General features: G+C 44.5%; 1 protein-coding gene across 7 annotated transcripts in view; it reads left to right on the top strand.

Moving 5' to 3' along the window:
• FAM107B (family with sequence similarity 107 member B) overlaps nt 1-16992 on the top strand; it is an 81782-nt gene extending 64790 nt beyond the window's left edge. For 6 of the 7 annotated variants that reach the window (XM_035306821.3, XM_008999965.5, XM_017974069.4 and 3 more), the window contains 3 exons: nt 9335-9518; nt 13517-13667; nt 14232-16992. In XM_035306821.3, the coding sequence (XP_035162712.3) occupies nt 9391-9518; nt 13517-13667; nt 14232-14348 (396 nt within the window). In that variant the 5' untranslated portion in view covers nt 9335-9390 and the 3' untranslated portion in view covers nt 14349-16992. Of the gene's footprint in view, nt 1-6869; nt 7001-9334; nt 9519-13516; nt 13668-14231 lie in introns of those variants that run through there. The other variant, XM_008999963.5, reaches the window with a different exon arrangement.
• The last annotated feature ends 1213 nt before the right edge of the window (nt 16993-18205 follow it).

Genomic DNA, 18205 nt, shown 5'->3' with positions numbered 1-18205 from the left:
GGGGACATTTTCCCTCCCGTCACGAACTACTCACGGGATGAGGGTAATGCTGCAGCCTGCCAGGGAATTGTAGAGTCTGCGCAGGAGTGGAGGAAGAGTGTGCAGGGTTATGTCTTACCTAGCACTTTCAAGCGAGTGAAGAAAATCACCAAGGATCAGCCTCTGGCTGAGACAAGGGGCTGTTGCAGTTGGCTGTGGGCCCTTGAAGGATTTTATTCACCTCTTAAACCATTTTTACCTCCTCCCCTGAGCCAGGGATTTAATGAATCTTTCTTTATTTTATATTAGTTTTCCTCTATCTAGAGACTTCTGTTCTCACACCCTAGAGTGTTTGGTTATGTTTTCATTTTCTCTCTTTGTTTTGTCTTCAGTCTTTTCTAAGTTTGTTTGACTGTCCAACTTTCTGGCAGAACTAGATGATGCAAGAACTGCTTTGTTTTTTTAACTTTGGCTTTGATCACGATGTATTTGGACAGTATAGAAAAGGCCTCTTTTTAACCAAGATTCAGGCTTTGCGAGGTGGAAGGCAGAAGAAATTTGGTTGCAGGAGGGATTTACTAGTTTCCATGGAAAGCAAGCCAAACTCACTGGTTGACCATTAGCCTTACTTTCTTCTGACAGCAGCTGGGTCTTGGGTGCCCAGCTTTGGCACAAGCCTCTCGGAGATCCAGCTCCAGTCATTGTCTTTCTTCCACAACACTTTCTCCCTCCCTGTCCCCTCTTTGTCATCCTTCCCGGTCCACATTGGAAAAATGAACACAGGCCAAGATTGGATTCATCCTTATTCTTTCTCGTCTTAAACTAGTGTTAATTGTGATCTACGGTCATTCACTTTTATGTTGCTGCAGCATTAGGTAACGGAGAGTTAGTCATGAATTAGTTTGTTGGGCATCTGCCATGTGGCTAAGTACTGTGGATGGTACATATTTTCTATGAGCTTTCATGAATGCTTAGACAACTGTGCACATGCACATGTACTGGCTGTCATGTCCAGTTGAGGAAATGAAGACTCAGGTTAAACTATTTTATAAAATCACATAACCGATGAGTGACCTAACCAGGGATTCTAATCCAAGATGGGTGGTCTTCAGGCCTGACGCTTTTTTTCACTATGCTGTATGACTTCCCATGGACGGCACACAGTTAAAGATGGATGAAATAACAGAATTGTCAGAATGCAGCCGCAACCTAGTGACTCTGGACAGTAATTTTAATAGCTATGGAACATGTACTGTTTGTAGGCATGCAAAAAAGTGTGCTAATGGAGGGTGAATTTTCATAGGGAACACACCTGTGTCACAAAATCTGTGTTTTCCAGAAACAATCTTATCCAGACCCTGGAAGCCCCATTTTTATTGCCATCTATTCACTCCCCAAATAACCATCATCCTGACACCTAATATCAAAGGTTGGTTTTCAAAGGCTGGTTTTGCACATTATGTACATGGATTCTTGCAATATATACTCTTCTGCCTCTGGCCTCATTTGCTCCACATTGTGTTGGTGAGATTCGGCTATGGTTTGCTTGCAGAATTGTCGGTCCATTTTCATGACTGCATGGTATTTCACTGTATCGGCACACCGTGATTTACGTCACCAATTACTGTTGGTGGACATTTGAGTTGCCTCCAGTTTGGGACTATCATGAATGGCACTGCCATGAACATTCTTACAGAAACATTTATGTTAATATGTTTTTGTGAAATGTCTTTCCTGCCTCCCATCTTACTTTAGTGTCGTCCTTTGCAAAACGTTTTCTGAGATGATTAAGCTGTGATATTAGCAGGCTTCTGAAGTCCTGTTAGAGACAGGAAGTCATTCTGTTAAACTCAAGCCTGGTTCCTCCATCTGTCGTCCCAGCCCATGGAATGCTTAAGAGCTTCCTTTTGGAATCACACAGACTCAAGGTCAGATCTTGGTCCTGCCCTTTGGCTGGGTAACCTTCGGGCAGCGGTGGCAGTGTTACTGTTACTATTGATTCTCATTCGTTGCCAGTAACAGTGCTAATAGCAGGTGACGTGTTGCAGGCTTACTGTAGTGCAGGCACTGCGTGGGCTGCGTTTCTTATTTACTCTTCATAGCAGTGAGATCTGCCACTCCTGTTTTTTGGCTGTGGTTGTTGAACTGGCGAGGGCTCTTACCCAAGATCACACTTAGAGTAAGTTAAGAAACTGGAATGCAGATGCAGGCAGCCCCACCCAAACCTATGCTCTTGAAGCTGTCAGCCTCATTCGGAGACTGGGAAGTCATGACCCCTACCTCATGGGCCACATGAGGATCAAATGACCGGGGAAGCTTACATATATCACCCAGGTCACATGTGCACCAACTCCAAGATGGATGCCTTTTGCTGCATCTCTCTGAATGACTTTTGGGGTGTGCTTTGACCACAGTGCAGGAGGGCAGGGTGGGCGTGGCTGCTCTGCTCTGGCTGTCCTAAGGAAAGCCGACCTGCCATTCTGGCTCTGGACGCCTCATTCGTTGAGGAGCCGTCGCCACCTGCTGGTCACTCCCCCCTCACTTGGGCCAGCTTCTGGTTGATCTTGGCAGATGTCCTGTCTGTCAGCTGTTTCTTGCCCTCCTTAGTACTCACTCCCTCCTCCTCTGCCATTTTCTAAATATAAAATATGTGCCTGATTTGTAGAAATACATTTTTGGGGGACCAAAAAACTGATGAGAAAATGAATTTAATACTTTCCCAAGAGCATCACTGTTGGGCATTTGTCCAACAGCATATTGGCGGCAAAGTTCTTGAGTTCGTTCTTGTTTTAAATGACCGTCCTGGGAAGCCACAGGGGACTGTCCTGCAGCCGTGGTGGAGCTTGGCAGAGTATGAAACAGTAACATTTCTGCACTTACGCAGATGACTCTGGTGGGATGTTGTTTTTAAGCGTAGGTGGTCACAGGAGTCTTCTGGGCACTTGTCTGTTACCTTTGAGTACTTTGATGCCACTGTCTCCTGGTCTAAGGTGGAATTTTTAGGTTTGCCTTAGTGCCAGGCAAGTCAGGAGTTTGTCAGCTGAACCCAACTGCCCTTTGGAAAAAATTCTTACTGGAACTCAGGCTCCTGCCTGTCTGGGAACTGTGGGTGCTGAGAGAGTTGCTTTGGATCCAAGAGGCGTCTTTCCCTTTTCAAGCTGACCCAGCCTGAAGTCTGCTGCCTCCACCTTATATAACATGGGTTTCTCAGGGAATAGACAGTGCCTTGCCAGAATTGTAGAGACAGCTTAGGAAACAGATTCTCCAAAAATGTCTTGGAATTACTTCTGACTTTCTGGAAGTTGTGGCCGTTTAAAAGTTTGTTTCTCTTTGGTTGGTGGTAGCACACCTGTAAACTGTACGTGTCGTCATGTGCCAAGAGATTGTTTTAAAAAAGGATTTCAGTATTAGCGCTTCTAGATAGAATTAGGTCTTAAATATTTAGGTAAACATGAAAATTAGCATAATCTCTAAATTCTGACATTTGAATCTTATAGGATTAGGTTTTGAATTTATTTTATCTGTTTGGTGTAGAAAGACGCAGGTGTGGAGCCAGAGCAGTCTGCCGGGGCAAGCCAGCCGCGGTCTGTTCGTTTTATCAGCCCAGTCGTGAAAGGTTTCCGAGCGAATGGTAATTCACCTCTGGAAAGCAGTCAGCAGAAGTACCTGGGATGGCCAGAGAGCTGGGCCCGGAGTGAAATTTGGAAAGGGAAAAACATGAAAAGCAGACTCGAAATCAATCCGTAAGGAGGGGACTTCTTCCCCTCTGGGGTAGTAGAGTTGAATAATGACTTCCATGTGTTGCTTAGTGGAAATTAAATGTAGAATTCTCATCAGGCAGCGTTTTTCAGTGCATGGTGTGTCTGTCTAAAACACGATTCTCTGTTATTATTCAACAGCTTAAAAATCTCGCTCCATTCAGAACAGCATGAGAGGCCCTTGTCATCAGGCCTGCTTCTTGCCCTACTCTGAATGACTGGAGCCATTCAGGACTTCATGTGGCACCTTGGCAGGGTGATGGACAGAGCTTTTTATACTTTCCAGAAGCTTCTTATGGTAGTTGCATGAATGGGTCCAAGAACCATTGAATGTTATCAGTGAGAAAATCTGTGGGTCACTCAATTGAACTGACATTTTTGAATAAAGCAAAGCCCAGAGATGCAGAGCGTCCTGTACAGAGTTCCCCAGGCCCCTAAACAAAATATGTAATGTTGTTGGTCACATAGTTAGGCTTCAAATAGCTTCTTTTTGTTGAGTTCTCATGTTTGTGCCAGGGGTTTTAGAGAGCCCTTGCATACACGTTTTACTCAATCCTTACAACATTTATTTTACACATGGGAGAACTGCGGTCCGGGAAGAGAAGCTTTGTCCAAGATCTCAAACCAGTTTTATTTCTCCGTCACTGAGCTGGCCCTGGTTTTCCCTAATTGACTTGATACGTTTAAAATAAATTACTTTGAATAAGTTACTTGACCAGTGAAGTGACTGTGGCAAGATTATCATTGTGTTTATTTCTAGAAACCGTGCCTCGTGTCAATCGTAACATTTGCTTGCAAAGTACTTGCACCTCCAGACATTTCCACCGCGTCTTTACTCTCAGGGTCCTGGGTTCCTTGATGCTCAGTGTGGAATCTACCTGGCCACTCAGCCCCGCTTTCTGCACTATGCCTGTGGCTGTGGAATCCAGAGGGCTCAGGGGCACCCTCTGTCATTAGCCCATGGCTTTGTTACTTCATTTAAGTCATATTTACTGAACAGGTCCAAGGGGTCAAAGGAATAGGAATGTAAAGCAGACATGCTCTTTGCAGGGAAGAGAGGGTAAGGTTTATATCTACATTGCTGTAATACGAGGTGGTGATCGACGAATGCTTAGGAAAAGAGAACAAAGAACATTCCATAGAATTTGGGAAGGCATCAGGCAGATGTGGCATTTACTCGGATCTGCAGGATGCGTGAGTTTGGCTTCGTGGAGATCTAGGGCTGTGGTGGGAAAAGGCTCAGCTTCCCTTCTGAGGGAGCCCTGCTGCTGTGAGCATGTCGGGGGAGGAAGAGTATTTGTTTCAGTTTGATTTGAAGATAGGATTCGTGAGATGCAAGCGTTCCCTTATACCAGAGTTGTATTTTCCAGTGTTGGTAGCAGTGAGCTAGATGGCTGGCAGAGGGAAGAGCGTTGTGGAGAAAGTCACCGGGGTGATTATTGTGTGCTTGTCACAGCTCCATGGTGGAGTATCACTGAGATGCAGCTGGAACCCAGATCCCACGTGGTTCTCCTGCCGCTGCCACTGCCCTGAATACAGAGACTCTGGGATCGATTGTTCCAGGCCCGTTCGCCCCCTTGTTACTAAATGATCATTTCCCAGCCCCCAGTGCGGCCTGTGCATGAGGAGCTGCAGGGACCCTGCTGCCTGTTCCAAGGCCAGGCTTAGGTCTCCATGCTTAACTCAGACTGAGGGGCTTCTGTGCCCCCTTTCCCAGCTCCAGCTGTGAAGAAGGACAAACCAGGGAAAAAGAAGGAAGATGTTTGCCCGTGTTGACAGCATTTACATATACTTAAACATGCTATCCCATGGAAAAACGTGCTGCTCCTGGGCTGAAATGCTAAATGCCTTACACACACCTCTGTGCAGGGCACCTCTGTGGTTGAAAAGTCTACCACAGCCCTCCACTTCTGCACCTGCTCCCAGTGCCTGTGTCTCTCTAATAGGAGACAGGCTCGACCACCCCTTGCCCCACTGGTCCTATGGGAGAAGAAAGACTTCCAAGTAACTAAATCTAAAGAGAAGTCAGAAAAAAGTCCCAAGAGAGGGCCTGTTTCCTGGACTTAGAACTAGAGCCGTTCTGTGCTGCATGCTGGAAGCCCAGCCTCCCACGGCATGGCCCACAGCATGTTTGTATACCAACCCTGACTTTTAGGAAAGCCTGGGATTGGGCATCTTACACTATCTCTAGTTGTGGGAGTAGTGGGAGTGGAGGGACAGAGGATGACGGGATGGAAAGAGGAGGGCGGGCAAAGCCTGAGACCATGGGGGCCAGTCAGTCGGGTAAAGGAGAGCGAGTCGCCTGGGCTTGAGCACTGAGTGCGCCTGCCTTCTTGCTGTCACCACTTCCATGTCAATCAGGCATCTCAGACTCAACACTATCCAGATGGACTTGTTCTTTCAGCTGCCCGTCATGGCAACTCGAGCCTTCTGGTTGTTCCAGAAACCTCCGAGTCATGCTTGATGCCTCTGTGCTTTTCACGCCTTGTGTCCAGTCCTTCAGGAAGTCCCAGAGACTTCACCTTTAAAATACATCTTGAATCAGGCTGTGATTCAAGCCCCACCTGTGCTAGGGTTGTGCAGGTCTAAAGCATCTCTCGCCTGGATGACCCTTGCAGCTATCACCCTGATTCCCTGCCTGCCTGCCTTCAGCCCATTCTAAACCTAGGAGCTGGAGTAATCTTTGGACCTGTGAGTCAGATCTTGTCATTTTTCTGCTTAAAACCTGGAAATGGCTCCCCATGGCCCTCAGCATGACGACCACAGTGCTGGCAATGCTAGCACAGCCGGCACTGGCCTTCAAGTACCCATACTCTCTGTCTTCAGCATCCCGCCCTCCCCTGCAAACACCCAGACTGCTTTGCCATTCCTCATCCCCACCAGTCACCCTCCTGCCCCATGGCCTTTGCACGCCCTCTTCCCTCGCTGCTGATCACCAGCCTGCTCTTCTGTCACATTCCCTCCGTCTCTTCCCCAACTATAATAGCTAGGTCAAGGTCAGAGGCACTTGTCTGTTTGGCCGTGACATCATGGAGATTATCCATGGCGTAGGGCAGAGATACAGAGCCTTTTATGGAAGAGTGCAGCCTTCTTATCTGTGATTAACTAGAGTGAAACTGTGGTTGGTTTTTCAGACTCCTGCGGCTGCATGGAGGTGTGTGTAGTGTGCATTTAGGATTTCAGCCTTGGAGCACGTTTTTCCATGGGACTGTGTGTTGAAGTCAGGCTGGCTGTGATGGGTTCCCTCAGTCACCCTCTGCGAGGTTTGTAATTGTCAATTATTTTCAGGTTTCGGGCATTCTTGTTTTTAGAAGATCAATGCAGATAGTGTCTGAGGAGCGTTTGGTGTAATTTATTATCTATGCCTTATGGTTTGATAATTTTGAGACTTAATCATGCAGTGATACTTAAGATATTTAAACAAATGTTGCAGCTACATTATTTTTTACTTGACTTAGTCTTTGGATTCTCATTCTCTTTATTTTCACGTCAGCTTTCTAAAGATGTTGCTGTAGTTTGGTGGACAGAAGGTACCACCAGGAAGTGCTGGGGGCAGGGTCGTACTTTTCAGCCGCGCGGCGAGCAGGGCAGGCCTCTCTGAGAAGGTGATGCTTGGGGAAAGACCTGGAAGGAAAAGAGCAGGTGGAAGCCCACACAGTGCTTAAGGAAGGAGACAGCAGTGTCACAGGCCAGCAAGCACCGTGCCGGGCACGAGAAACCTCTGCCATTGGTGCAGGGTCAGCATTGAGATGTTTGTAGCATAGGTTGATTTGCTGAGGCTGAAGGAAGCAGTAAAGGACCTGGGTCTGGTGCCTGTTGACCAGCAAGTGAAACAAGCACTAAAACTTAGAGGATCACAGATTCATTCTGGGGCGGCTTTGAGGACTTACTTAAGCCTGGGAATACAGACTCAGTGTACACTGAGAATGTGTCTCAAAGTAAGTTATGGGAGGCACAATAGATACACGTTTCCTTTCCTTTTCTGTTTTGTTTTGTTTGAGAAAGAGTCTCGGTCTGCTGCCCAGGCTGCAGTGTAGTGGTGCAATCTTAGCTCACTGCAACCTCTGCCTCCAGGTTCAAGCAGTTCTCCTGCCTCAGCCTCCTGAGAAGCTAGGATTACAGGCATGCACCACCACATCTGGCTAATTTTTGTATTTTTAGTAGAGAGAGGGTTTCACCGTATTGGCCAGGCTGGTCTTGAACTGTTGGCCTCGAGTGAACTGTCCGCCTTAGCCTCCCAAAGTGCTAGGGTTACAGACATGAGCCACTGTGCCCAACTTCTTCATTAAAAAAAAAAAAATCTTTTAGTAATATGAGGTCCTGCTCTTGCTGTGTCACCCAGGCTGGAGTGCAGTGGCGCAGTCATAACCCACTGCAGCCTCCAACTCCTGGACTCAAGCAATCATCCCACCTCAGCCTCCTGAGTAGCTGAGACTACAGGCATGCACCAGAATGCCCAGGAAATTTCAAACCTTTTTTTTTTTTTTACATATGGGGCCTCACCATGTTGCCCAGGCTGGTCTTGAGCTCCAGGCCTCAGCACTCCTCCCACATCAGCCTCCCAAACTGCTGGGATTACAGGCATGAGCCACCATGCCCGGCCTGGTATTTTCTATTAGGAATACATTTGGCGCAGAGGTGGGAGAAGCGTAGTGAAGCCGCAGTTTAGGTCCTGTGATTGTGATTGGCGCTCAGCAATGCTATGCATAAGGTAAGGGAAATATGCAGCTGAGTGGGTAGGAGAAAGCTTAGGCCTCTTAGGGTCTGGAGGAGGGTGATCGATTCCATCCTGTCTTTGTTCTGTATCTGTTAAATAGGTTTATAACCAATGACTGTCAGTGAAATAGTTAACAAACTCCAGTTAGACAGGCAAGAGGTTGGCTTTAGTTTATAGGCCTCGCTTTCCTGACGCATGTAACTGCAGCCATTGTGGGCCAACATTAGAATTTTCATTTGAACTTTGCTTGTGTTTTTTGAGGGGTAGGGGCGGAGTCTTGTTCTGTCACCAGGTTGGAGTGCCGTGGCACAATCTTGGCCCACTGCAACCTCCGCCTCCCGAGTTCAAGGTATTCTCCTGCCTCTGCCTCCCGAGTAGCTGGGACTACAGGCATATGCCACCACGCCCGGCTAATTTTTGTATTTATAGTAGAGATGGGGTTTCACCATGTTGGCCAGGATGTTCTGGATCTGTTAACCTTGTGATGAATCCACCTCCGCCTCTCAAAGTGCTGGGACTACAGGTGTGAGCCACCGCACCTGGTTGAACTTTCTTTTTTTCTGACATACTCAAGTACTTGCTCTGAAGTGATATGGAGACAGGGTGGGAGGAAGCATCCTGTGTGACTGGAACTTAAGACATATCAGTGGCAGTGATAGAAGTCAGGCCACAGGGCTCCTTGGCCTTATTCATGGGCAAGACAAGACCAGGCCACCATTCTCTTCCCGATCCCCTCTAGTTACATTCCAAGTGGTTTAGAAGATGTATCAGTGAGGAGGGTGTGTTAGATGGTGAGCACAGATCTGCGGAGCTCTGAATGTGAGGGAGAAACCCTGGCAGAAAAGACCACAAATGAGTATTTCTCATCTTTCTCTTGCAGACGGCCCACCTGAGGATTCAGACCCTAAGGACTCCTATCTCATTCCGAGAAACATCATGGCCGAGCCAGACTACATTGAAGATGACAATCCTGAACTCATTAGGCCTCAGAAACTGGTCAATCCTGTCAAAACCTCCCGGAACCATCAAGATCTTCACAGAGAACTTCTTATGAATCAAAAAAGGTAAAATGGTTTCTTGAGCATAGTCTTTTTTAAGGGGACTTTTAAGATAATGATATTTAATTTTAGTTTTATTTATAGAGACTTCAAAGAGTGTTTGATTTCTTGCCTTTTGTTAAAGCTTCCTTATTCCTTCTCACCTCCTCGAACCAGGTTATCCCTCCCTGAGGCAGCTGTCACTGCAGTGGCCGGCAGTGCTTCCAGACTCCTGAAGCCCTTCCAGAGTGGATGCATATTGCAAAATCCCGATGGAAGAGGCTGGATTAAGAATAGGAGAGAATGTCCCAAGTAGAAGGGAAAGATATGCTTAAATTTACAATCTCTGAATTTTCTCCTTCCATTGGGGGAAGTGTAAGAATCACGTAACTATTGCCTGATCAGGCATTTGTCAATGATGGGAGAAGTCTCTAGAACCATATTAGACTTAGTAGATAGGACACCACTCATGTTTTTGTTTTTGAGTAGCATTTTAAATGATTATTGTCATAATTCTTATTATTAACTATTTTGGAAGATAGGAGAACATTTACTTTCTACTCTGCAGACCATCTGTGCCATAAATAACTTTGGATGTTGGGCTGGTGTGCTCTGCTTTTTAAGTAATTTGGGCGGGACAGGAGACTAGGAGAAATGAGGATGCGAAGCTACTTTTCAATTTAAGAACCAGGAAGCTTCATTTAGGATTATTTTCAGATCTCGTAATGGATGGCTCATTTTCCCACTCTGCTGAGCCCTGGTGAAGAAAGGTCTACTGTTGAACTGAAAGATATGCAGATCAAGTTCAGCATTAGGGTCATTTTTTGGAGGGAGGCCTGGTTAAACTTAAACAACATGTTTGAAAGAGGATCAAGGGGGCATTTTTATGGCAGTTCTCTCTCCTGAGGGTACACTCCAGCTAGAACTAATGACTCGTATCCCAAGAATTCTTTGTAAATACTTTTCTCCCTCTAGAGTGTGGGAATGTGGCTCGCTCCTGTTTTATCCCCAGCATGTACTAGGAAGTTGTTGGATTAATGTTTATTAAATTGAATGCAAATGTGATCATTTTTAATAAGTGTTTAGCTGCCATCTGTCTTTGTCACACAATAGAAGAAAGAATACATGAATTTGGTATTATTATGCCCAAAGCAAAATAAGACTATCAAGTTCCTAAAATAGACCACAGAATGGAGAAGCCATCCTATCCTGTCTGGGAAGGCATGTCTTCATTTTGGTGGAAAGGTCAAGTCTAGTAGACTTCAGAACAGAGTAGCAGTTCTCACGCACAGATTTTTAGATTACCTTCGCCTCTTTGGTCTCAGGTCCCTTCTCTATAAAGTATAAGGAAGGGGACTTAGCTGTTCTGTAAGAAACATTTTAGCTCAAACTTTTTCTTCTAGGAAACCTATGACAGGGCTCCAAGTCAAAATAGAGGTCAGAGTAAAACCTATATTTGCAGAATAAGTGTCCGTATGTTTCATACTCTGGTGGTGGGAATATAAATCATTCCAGCCTTTTCTTTTCGTAGGGCGCTTTGGCAGTACTCATCAAAATATGCAACGTGCAGAGGCTTAGCCAGCAATTGCACTCGTATGACTCTAGCCAGCAGAAATACTCGTAGAAGGGTGCAGCTATAAGTGTCCACAGAGGCTCAGTGCCTCATTGTTTTTAATAGTGAACAATTGGAAACCAGGTAGATGTTTGTCAGTGGGGTGTGGCAGACTTGTGGCGCTCCTGTACTACGACGTGTTGTGCAGATGTTAAGACATTCACAGGCATAGAGAGTGTGGAGGAACATAGACCACACTGTTGGTGATGCTTATCTCTGGATGTAGGAATAGGTAGGGGTTGGTGGGTACAGGGCCCCTACTTTGTCTCATTTTGGGGCCACTGTTCACATGGGACATTTGCAGTAGAGATGGTGCTCCTCTGATTTGTTTAATGGAGCTTTTGCTTTTTATTTAACATATGGATATATTACCTTCCTTTTTCTGCAAAGAGTACTTACTCATTTTATCATTTTTAAAATTGGCTTTGCCCACTTTAGTAGTCACAGGTAGTTCCCTGAGCAAGAAGCCGACTTGGAACTTACTATTGCTCTTGGGTGATACTGTCATAAGGGGGTTGAAAGTGCTTGTTAGCTGTTATGTCAGAATCGATTAAAGAGAACCAACTATTCTCATGCAAGGGATGGTATCATGGTTAATTACAGAATTTAGAGAAGCTCATCTCTGTCTGTCGACACTACCTCTGCTCCGTTTAGACTTAGAGAATTATGTGGGCAATGCCTGACTTTTTCCATTCAGCGCAGAAAGTTAAGTAATCCGCTGTGATAAAATATTAACTAAACTTCTATGACATCTTGACTGCTCTAAGTAGAGAGTATTTATCATACAAGCAGCATTTACCTAAATTTTTTGTTGCTACATATTTTATCTTACTGTCACTATTGTATAAAACCTTTGCTAGGGAAATGAATACTGTACGGTACTGAAACCCACTCACAGGTTGCGACAGAGTGTCCGCCGAATGTGCCATACGTCACATGTTCAGCAGCTTTTGCATAATCCAGAAGAATTTAGCAATAGTTGAAGTTAATTTTGCCAGTGAAATGTAAGGAAAGAAAAATGCTTGAAATTTAAATTATTCAGATAGCTTAATTCTTAAATTCTTAATCCTAAAATTTAAATCCCTTAATTCTGTCTGTAGTGTTATATCAAGATGGGTTTTTTTTTTTTTTTTTTTTGAGACCGAGTCTTGCTCTGTTGCCCAGGCTAGAGTGCAATAGCGTGATCTTGGCTCACTACAACCTCCGCCTCCCGGGTTCAAGCAATTCTGTCTCAGCCTCCCAAGTAGCTGGGATTATGGGCACCTGTCACCGTGCCTGGCTGATTTTTGCATTTTTAGTAGAGATAGGGTTTCATCAATTTGGCCAGGTTGGTCTTGAACTCCTGACCTCGTGATCTACCACCTTGGCCTCCCAAAGTGCTGGGATTACAGGTGTGAACCACCTTGCCTGGCCGTATATCAAGTCTGACTTGCTTGCACTGTAAATAATAAACTAGATACCTGAAAGGGTTTCGGTGGAGGAGCACCGGACTGGGAGTTAGGGGATCAAGGCTCTCCATGGCCATATCCTTCAGTAACGATATAACCTTGGATGTGCCTTTAAATGTACAAGAACCCTCTTTCAGATCTGAAAAGTGAAGGGTGGGAATGTTTCCAGGGCCATTTTACTGTCTAAATTTCTGTGCTAGCTGGTCTTGAGGCTGTCTTTAGTGCCTAAGATCAGGGGCTAGAGGCCAGGCATGGTGGCTCACACCTGTAATCCCAGCACTTTGGGAGGCCAAGGTGAGCAGATCACGAGGTCAGGAGTTTGAGACCAGCCTGGCCAACATGGTGAAACCCCGTCTCTACTAAAAATAACAAAAATTAGCTGGGTGTGGTGGCACATGCGTGCAATCTCAGCTACTTGGGAGGCTGAGGCAGGAGAATTGCTTAAACCTGGGATGTGGAGGTTGCAGTGAGCCCAGATCATGCTACTGTACTCCAGCCTGGACAAAAGAGTGAGACTCTGTCTCAAAAAAAAAAAAAAAAAAAAAAAAAAAAAAAAAAATCAGGGGCTAGATTTGGGAAAGCCTCCCCTCCATGCAGAGCCAGTCCCCTCATTTCTTGAGCTTCTCAGTCTCCATCTCCGTCATGGCACCCACCACCGTCATCATACAAGCATCCCCACCCTCACTGCCCTCCTTCACGTAGCCTAGTGTCTTGCACACAGCAGGTGGCCAGTACATTTCTCTTGAATGAATGGATTTTATGTACTGTTTGGAGATCTCCTCTTGCTTTTCTTTCATCCTGGTGAATTTCTGAGATCACCGTGTTGCCTCCTGCAACCTAGTGAAGGTATCACGCTAATTCTGTAGACCTCTTTTCTGTGGTTGATATTGTGGGTTAAATTTCTGCTCATAAAACATGTAGCCATTAGATTAATTTTTGTTGTTGTTGTTAATGCTTTTTTGCAGGGGTCTTGCTCCTCAGAACAAACCAGAGTTGCAAAAGGTGATGGAAAAAAGAAAGCGAGACCAAGTAATAAAGCAGAAGGAAGAAGAAGCACAGAAGAAGAAATCAGACTTGGAAATAGAGCTATTAAAACGGCAGCAGAAGTTGGAGCAGGTAAGGGGGACTGGCTGGAAGCTGTCTTTTTTTTTTTGTCCTGACCAATGTTGGAGTGTTGGAGCAGGCAGGATTTACCAGACATGTTCGTGTGTACATTTAGACCATGAAAGAAATATCGGAGACAAATGTCAGCAAATGGGGTCAAATACATTCAAGGCAGTGACAAGAATCCTACTGAGGACCTAAAAGAGATCCCAGAGGCAAAAGCGAAACAGGGACGTGGCACTGAATTCACGCAGTTTGCTGGAGTAATTGAACAAGATTCATCTTTACGAAGACTCCAGAGCAGCTGTGTGTTGACCTGAGGATTTGTTTCCTTAGCGCTGTCTTTTCAGCTCTTGTCATCCCGTGGTCCTATTTGCAGTGGCAACCAAGTGGCTTCTGTTTCTGTGCAGAATTACCCAGACTCTATTCATTCATTTTTCTTTAAAAGTGGGGGACTAGGAGAGAATTTCATCCACAGGGAAGTAAAAAGTTGTCAGGGACTTTGAAAAGAGAGAGGAGCATTTTGAAAGGCTGCTTGGTTTGTCAGTAATTTTTCCTTTTCTGAATTTCATTTAGCTTGAACTTGAGAAGCAGAAACTGCAAGAAGAACAAGAAAATGCCCCTGAGTTTGTGAAGGTGAAAGGCAATCTCAGGAGAACAGGCCAAGAAGTCGCCCAAGCCCAGGAGTCCTAGGCCGAGGCTGCACCAAGACCCCGCATGTCCCTGCTTGTCACCCCGCAGAGCTGTCTGTGGGTGCCGCCTCAATCTCAGGGCAAAAGCCCCTGGAGAACATTCCAGCCAGCAGAGAATCTTGACTTTCCGAAGGATTTGGTTTGATTTTCCCACTCTCTGGGTGGGTGCCCTGCTGTGACAGTTGCCGTTCCTGTTCGCCAAATGAAGGGCAGCGCCCCGCACACAAGTTGGAACGATGGACCTGTGTCCATTAGAGACATACCAGAACCAACAAAGCAAACAAGTGAGAGAAGGAAGCAGACACTGGACTCAGTTCTTGAGAGTTGCACTACTTGGTTTTTCTTCTAGTCCAAGTTCAGTGGGACACAGAGCCTTTTTTCTTTTAAAAGCTAAAAAAAAAAGAGTTTAATTCCTCTTTTTGTTATCTCTTAGGTAGAAATGCGTTTAATCTGTGCACCCACTGTTTGTCATTTTATTTTGAGCATCTAGAATCTTCTTGTTGAATTTGTGGTTTCACCCGTGCTAAGTTAACACAGCAGAGCAGGGTTGTTTATGTTGGGCACAGCCACTACCCTCATTGGCACTCAATTTAGAAACAGGGTGAGCAGGTTTAAAAGCCTGTAAACACCCATCTGGATTTGACTTCGATTCCTTTTGGTTCTCTGTGTGATAACAGTAGGCTACATAGTGACATTCTAGTTCCCAGAAGGTACATCCTGTCCGTTCATTTATTGCTTTGGTTACTAGGAGGGTCTTTGTTCAGTTTTATTTTGAAATCTCTTGCTGAGCGAGTTCATTTAGATGGAATAATCTTCCAGTCCTTTAGAGAGTGGAACTAGCCCCTATAACCCAGCTTCAGTATCAAAAGTAAAAGGCCCCACGTCCTTTCATTCTTCCCAGAGGAGTGTGGGGAAGGTTCCCATGACCAGCTGGCCAGTGAGGATTTCTCTAGGTATTTGAATGTGAAATAAGTGTAGATTGGTCTCAAGGAGGCTTCATCAGAAGATACAGCATTTGGATGTCTGATGATAATATCATTAGAATCCAAGCTTTGAAAGTTTCTGACTAATGCTCATTATTTCTTTGTTTTTTTTTTTTCTCTTGTGAAGAAAGACTGTTTTGCCACTGTCTCAGCGATGGCGCTGTTGACACAGATGATGTTGATGACTACTACATTGCATCTCTCAGGAGCAGCCGGCAGGAAGGGAGGGGCTGCTGAGTTCCCTGGTTCCAGCTAACAGCGCGCTCCTCACAGGGGGCCGAGTTGCAGGCAGCAGCAGCAGCATTCTCATGCAGAATTAGTTTCAAACTGCTGGTGTGGGCAACGGTACCTTCCGCCTGATGATACGGAAGAGTTTGGGGGGATTTCATATTCTCTCTGTAGAGACAATTCAGCCAGTCATTTCTGCATTGGAGACTCTTCTCATACTTCTTTTGAAAACTCACAGAAAGCTGGATCCAGAGCTTTGGAATCCTTCAATAGCATAGTAGAAATGAGCTTTCTGTGGCAATGCTTTAATGTTAGCCGTGGACAATTAGGCCCGTATTCAATCCGAATGGGAACAAAAGTAAATGCAATGACAATATACTGCTAGTTAGAGAAACGTGTTAGTTGATTACACCTGAAATGGATTATTTATCTCATCAGCAAGTATTATTTGAATAAAATAAGAGATGCTTAAGAAAAATTGTTGCTCTATAGTAATTTGGTTTTGAAGAATGGAATGATAACTATTTTTTTCTACCGTTCTTCCTTTTGAGAGAAGAAAGTGATGACAGATCGTGTTGAGAAGTCCACTTCTGATTGCACACTGACTACAGTTGCTCTGTCTGTGGACTAGTGATGCTGTTTGTAAAATGCAAATTTGAGACTGGCTCATATCTTTTTATCTAACTAGATGTCAGATCTTGAGATATGTATTCTTGAAGCAATTCTGCCACGTGATCAAATTCACAAGGGGCCCTGACAGGCTTCTTTAGAAGGACCAATTCTGTTCCTAGAACTTAACTAGAATTCATTCTTCACTGAAAAAGAAAAAAGTTAATTTAAGAAGCTTTTTTTTTTTTGCTAATATCACTCAAATCTGCAGAATTATTTGTAATTCATAATATAAAATCTGGCCAAAAGGAGACTTGTAAATAGCATGAAGTGGTGTCTTATGCTGAATGGTGGAATGTATAGGAAGGGAAGCTCTTTGAAGTTGTCAGATCAGCTGGGCTCACAAGCCTGATTGACACAGGCTGTCAGCCTCCTCTCACCCCTTAATACTGTGCAGCGCAAACCCCTAGGACTCTTGAACATCCGAGCAGTTTTGTGCTTTGAGCCACTTTTTGACAAAAATGGCTCCATTTTTCCACAGTGTGGTTTTCTTAAAATAGTTGTGTTTTATAGTCTCACAATAGTAGTGTTGCTTTCTAAGCTATAACAGTCAACTTTATTCTTCTACTCTGAAAAATCTTGACTTGTTTGAGTGTATATAATATATATAAAGGGAGCCTTAATGGATTGCTTTTCATAATTTAATATTTTTTGTATTTGCTCTTGTATAATTGTTTTTAACGGAAAGTATTAAAGAATTGAGGGTGGAATTCTTAGAACCAAAGTTATTCTTAATAAAAATCACCACATGCTTGGACCATGCAACCATGTTTGTCTGATCTATTGAAGGTGGGCATCTGGAACAGAACGGGGCAGGGTTCAATTCAAAGATGAGAGGTGGGTCCAGAGTCTCCCTTTGATGATTGTCCTAACTGACAACCTTGCCCCCAAATTGCTTATGTCCGATGCCTGTGGGAGTCAAGCTGACAGTTCATCATATCAAACAGAGTCATCCTCAGGTATTTATGGCACTGTCAATTACACTTTGCAAAAGCCCATATGGCCTGTTAGCAGCAGCCTCAGTCCTCAGCTCAAAGTATTCTGAACTGTAGGTAGTTTGGTAGGACAGTGGAGGACCTGGTTTGGGAAGGGCCGTTGTTGAGTGCATTTGACCCCAGTACCTATGGCCTGTCTGAAGTGTGCTTATGAGGTTTTTTTGCTTATTCAACTAAATTAATGTTATTCCTCAAAGAAGAGACTTTGGAAAGGTATACACCTGATTGTATTATACTACTGGTTAAAATGCTAGGGAGGTTCAAGCCTCTTTATAATTATGCCTTTATTTTTCAACTACAAATTATTACCCAGCTTCATCACCCAACTTCTTGGTCTTTGGACTCTTTTAAAACATTGTATCTACTCAGGAGAGTAAAAATTTACTATCTCTAAGGTTATACAGTGAACTCCAAAGCCAGTGCAGAAGATAGATTACAAACATGATCTGAGCAGTAGCTGCATCCTAATAACTAGGCAGTTTGCCCGGTGACCGTGTTGAGGCTGTCAATCCATTTAATTGGACCACTAGTGTGTGTGTGTGTGTGTGTGTGTGTGTTTTATAGTATTGGTAATAGTTTGAAAGAAGACAGGGCAATTAAAGTGTTCAGTAAGATTTAAAATACTAGAAGTATTAAAATAATACTACCCCACATACATTTCTAGTATAATAAGAAATGAAGTATTTTACTTCCAGGGTCTTCGGATAAATAAAATCTTTATGAGCTAGCCTAACAATCACAGTTTCTGCTTTTGTTTTGTCTCATGAGAAAACATTATCAGTCTCATTGTCAGTCGGGGATCCTTTGAACGTCTTCCTAGTTGCTCCTAGATTTTCTAGCAAAATGATAATTACCCCTCATCGTGGTACCAAGAGCACTCGCTTATTCATTGAAAGTGTGTTTATTTCTACTGCAGGGCTGCCACTCCTGGACCCCCTCAATCTATATCTGGGCGTGTGTCTCTAAGTGTAAATATGGATGCA

This window comes from Callithrix jacchus, chromosome 7 (genome assembly GCF_049354715.1).
Source record: "Callithrix jacchus isolate 240 chromosome 7, calJac240_pri, whole genome shotgun sequence".
NCBI classification, from domain to species: Eukaryota; Metazoa; Chordata; class Mammalia; order Primates; family Cebidae; genus Callithrix; species Callithrix jacchus.
This window is presented reverse-complemented; position numbering and strand designations above follow the sequence as displayed.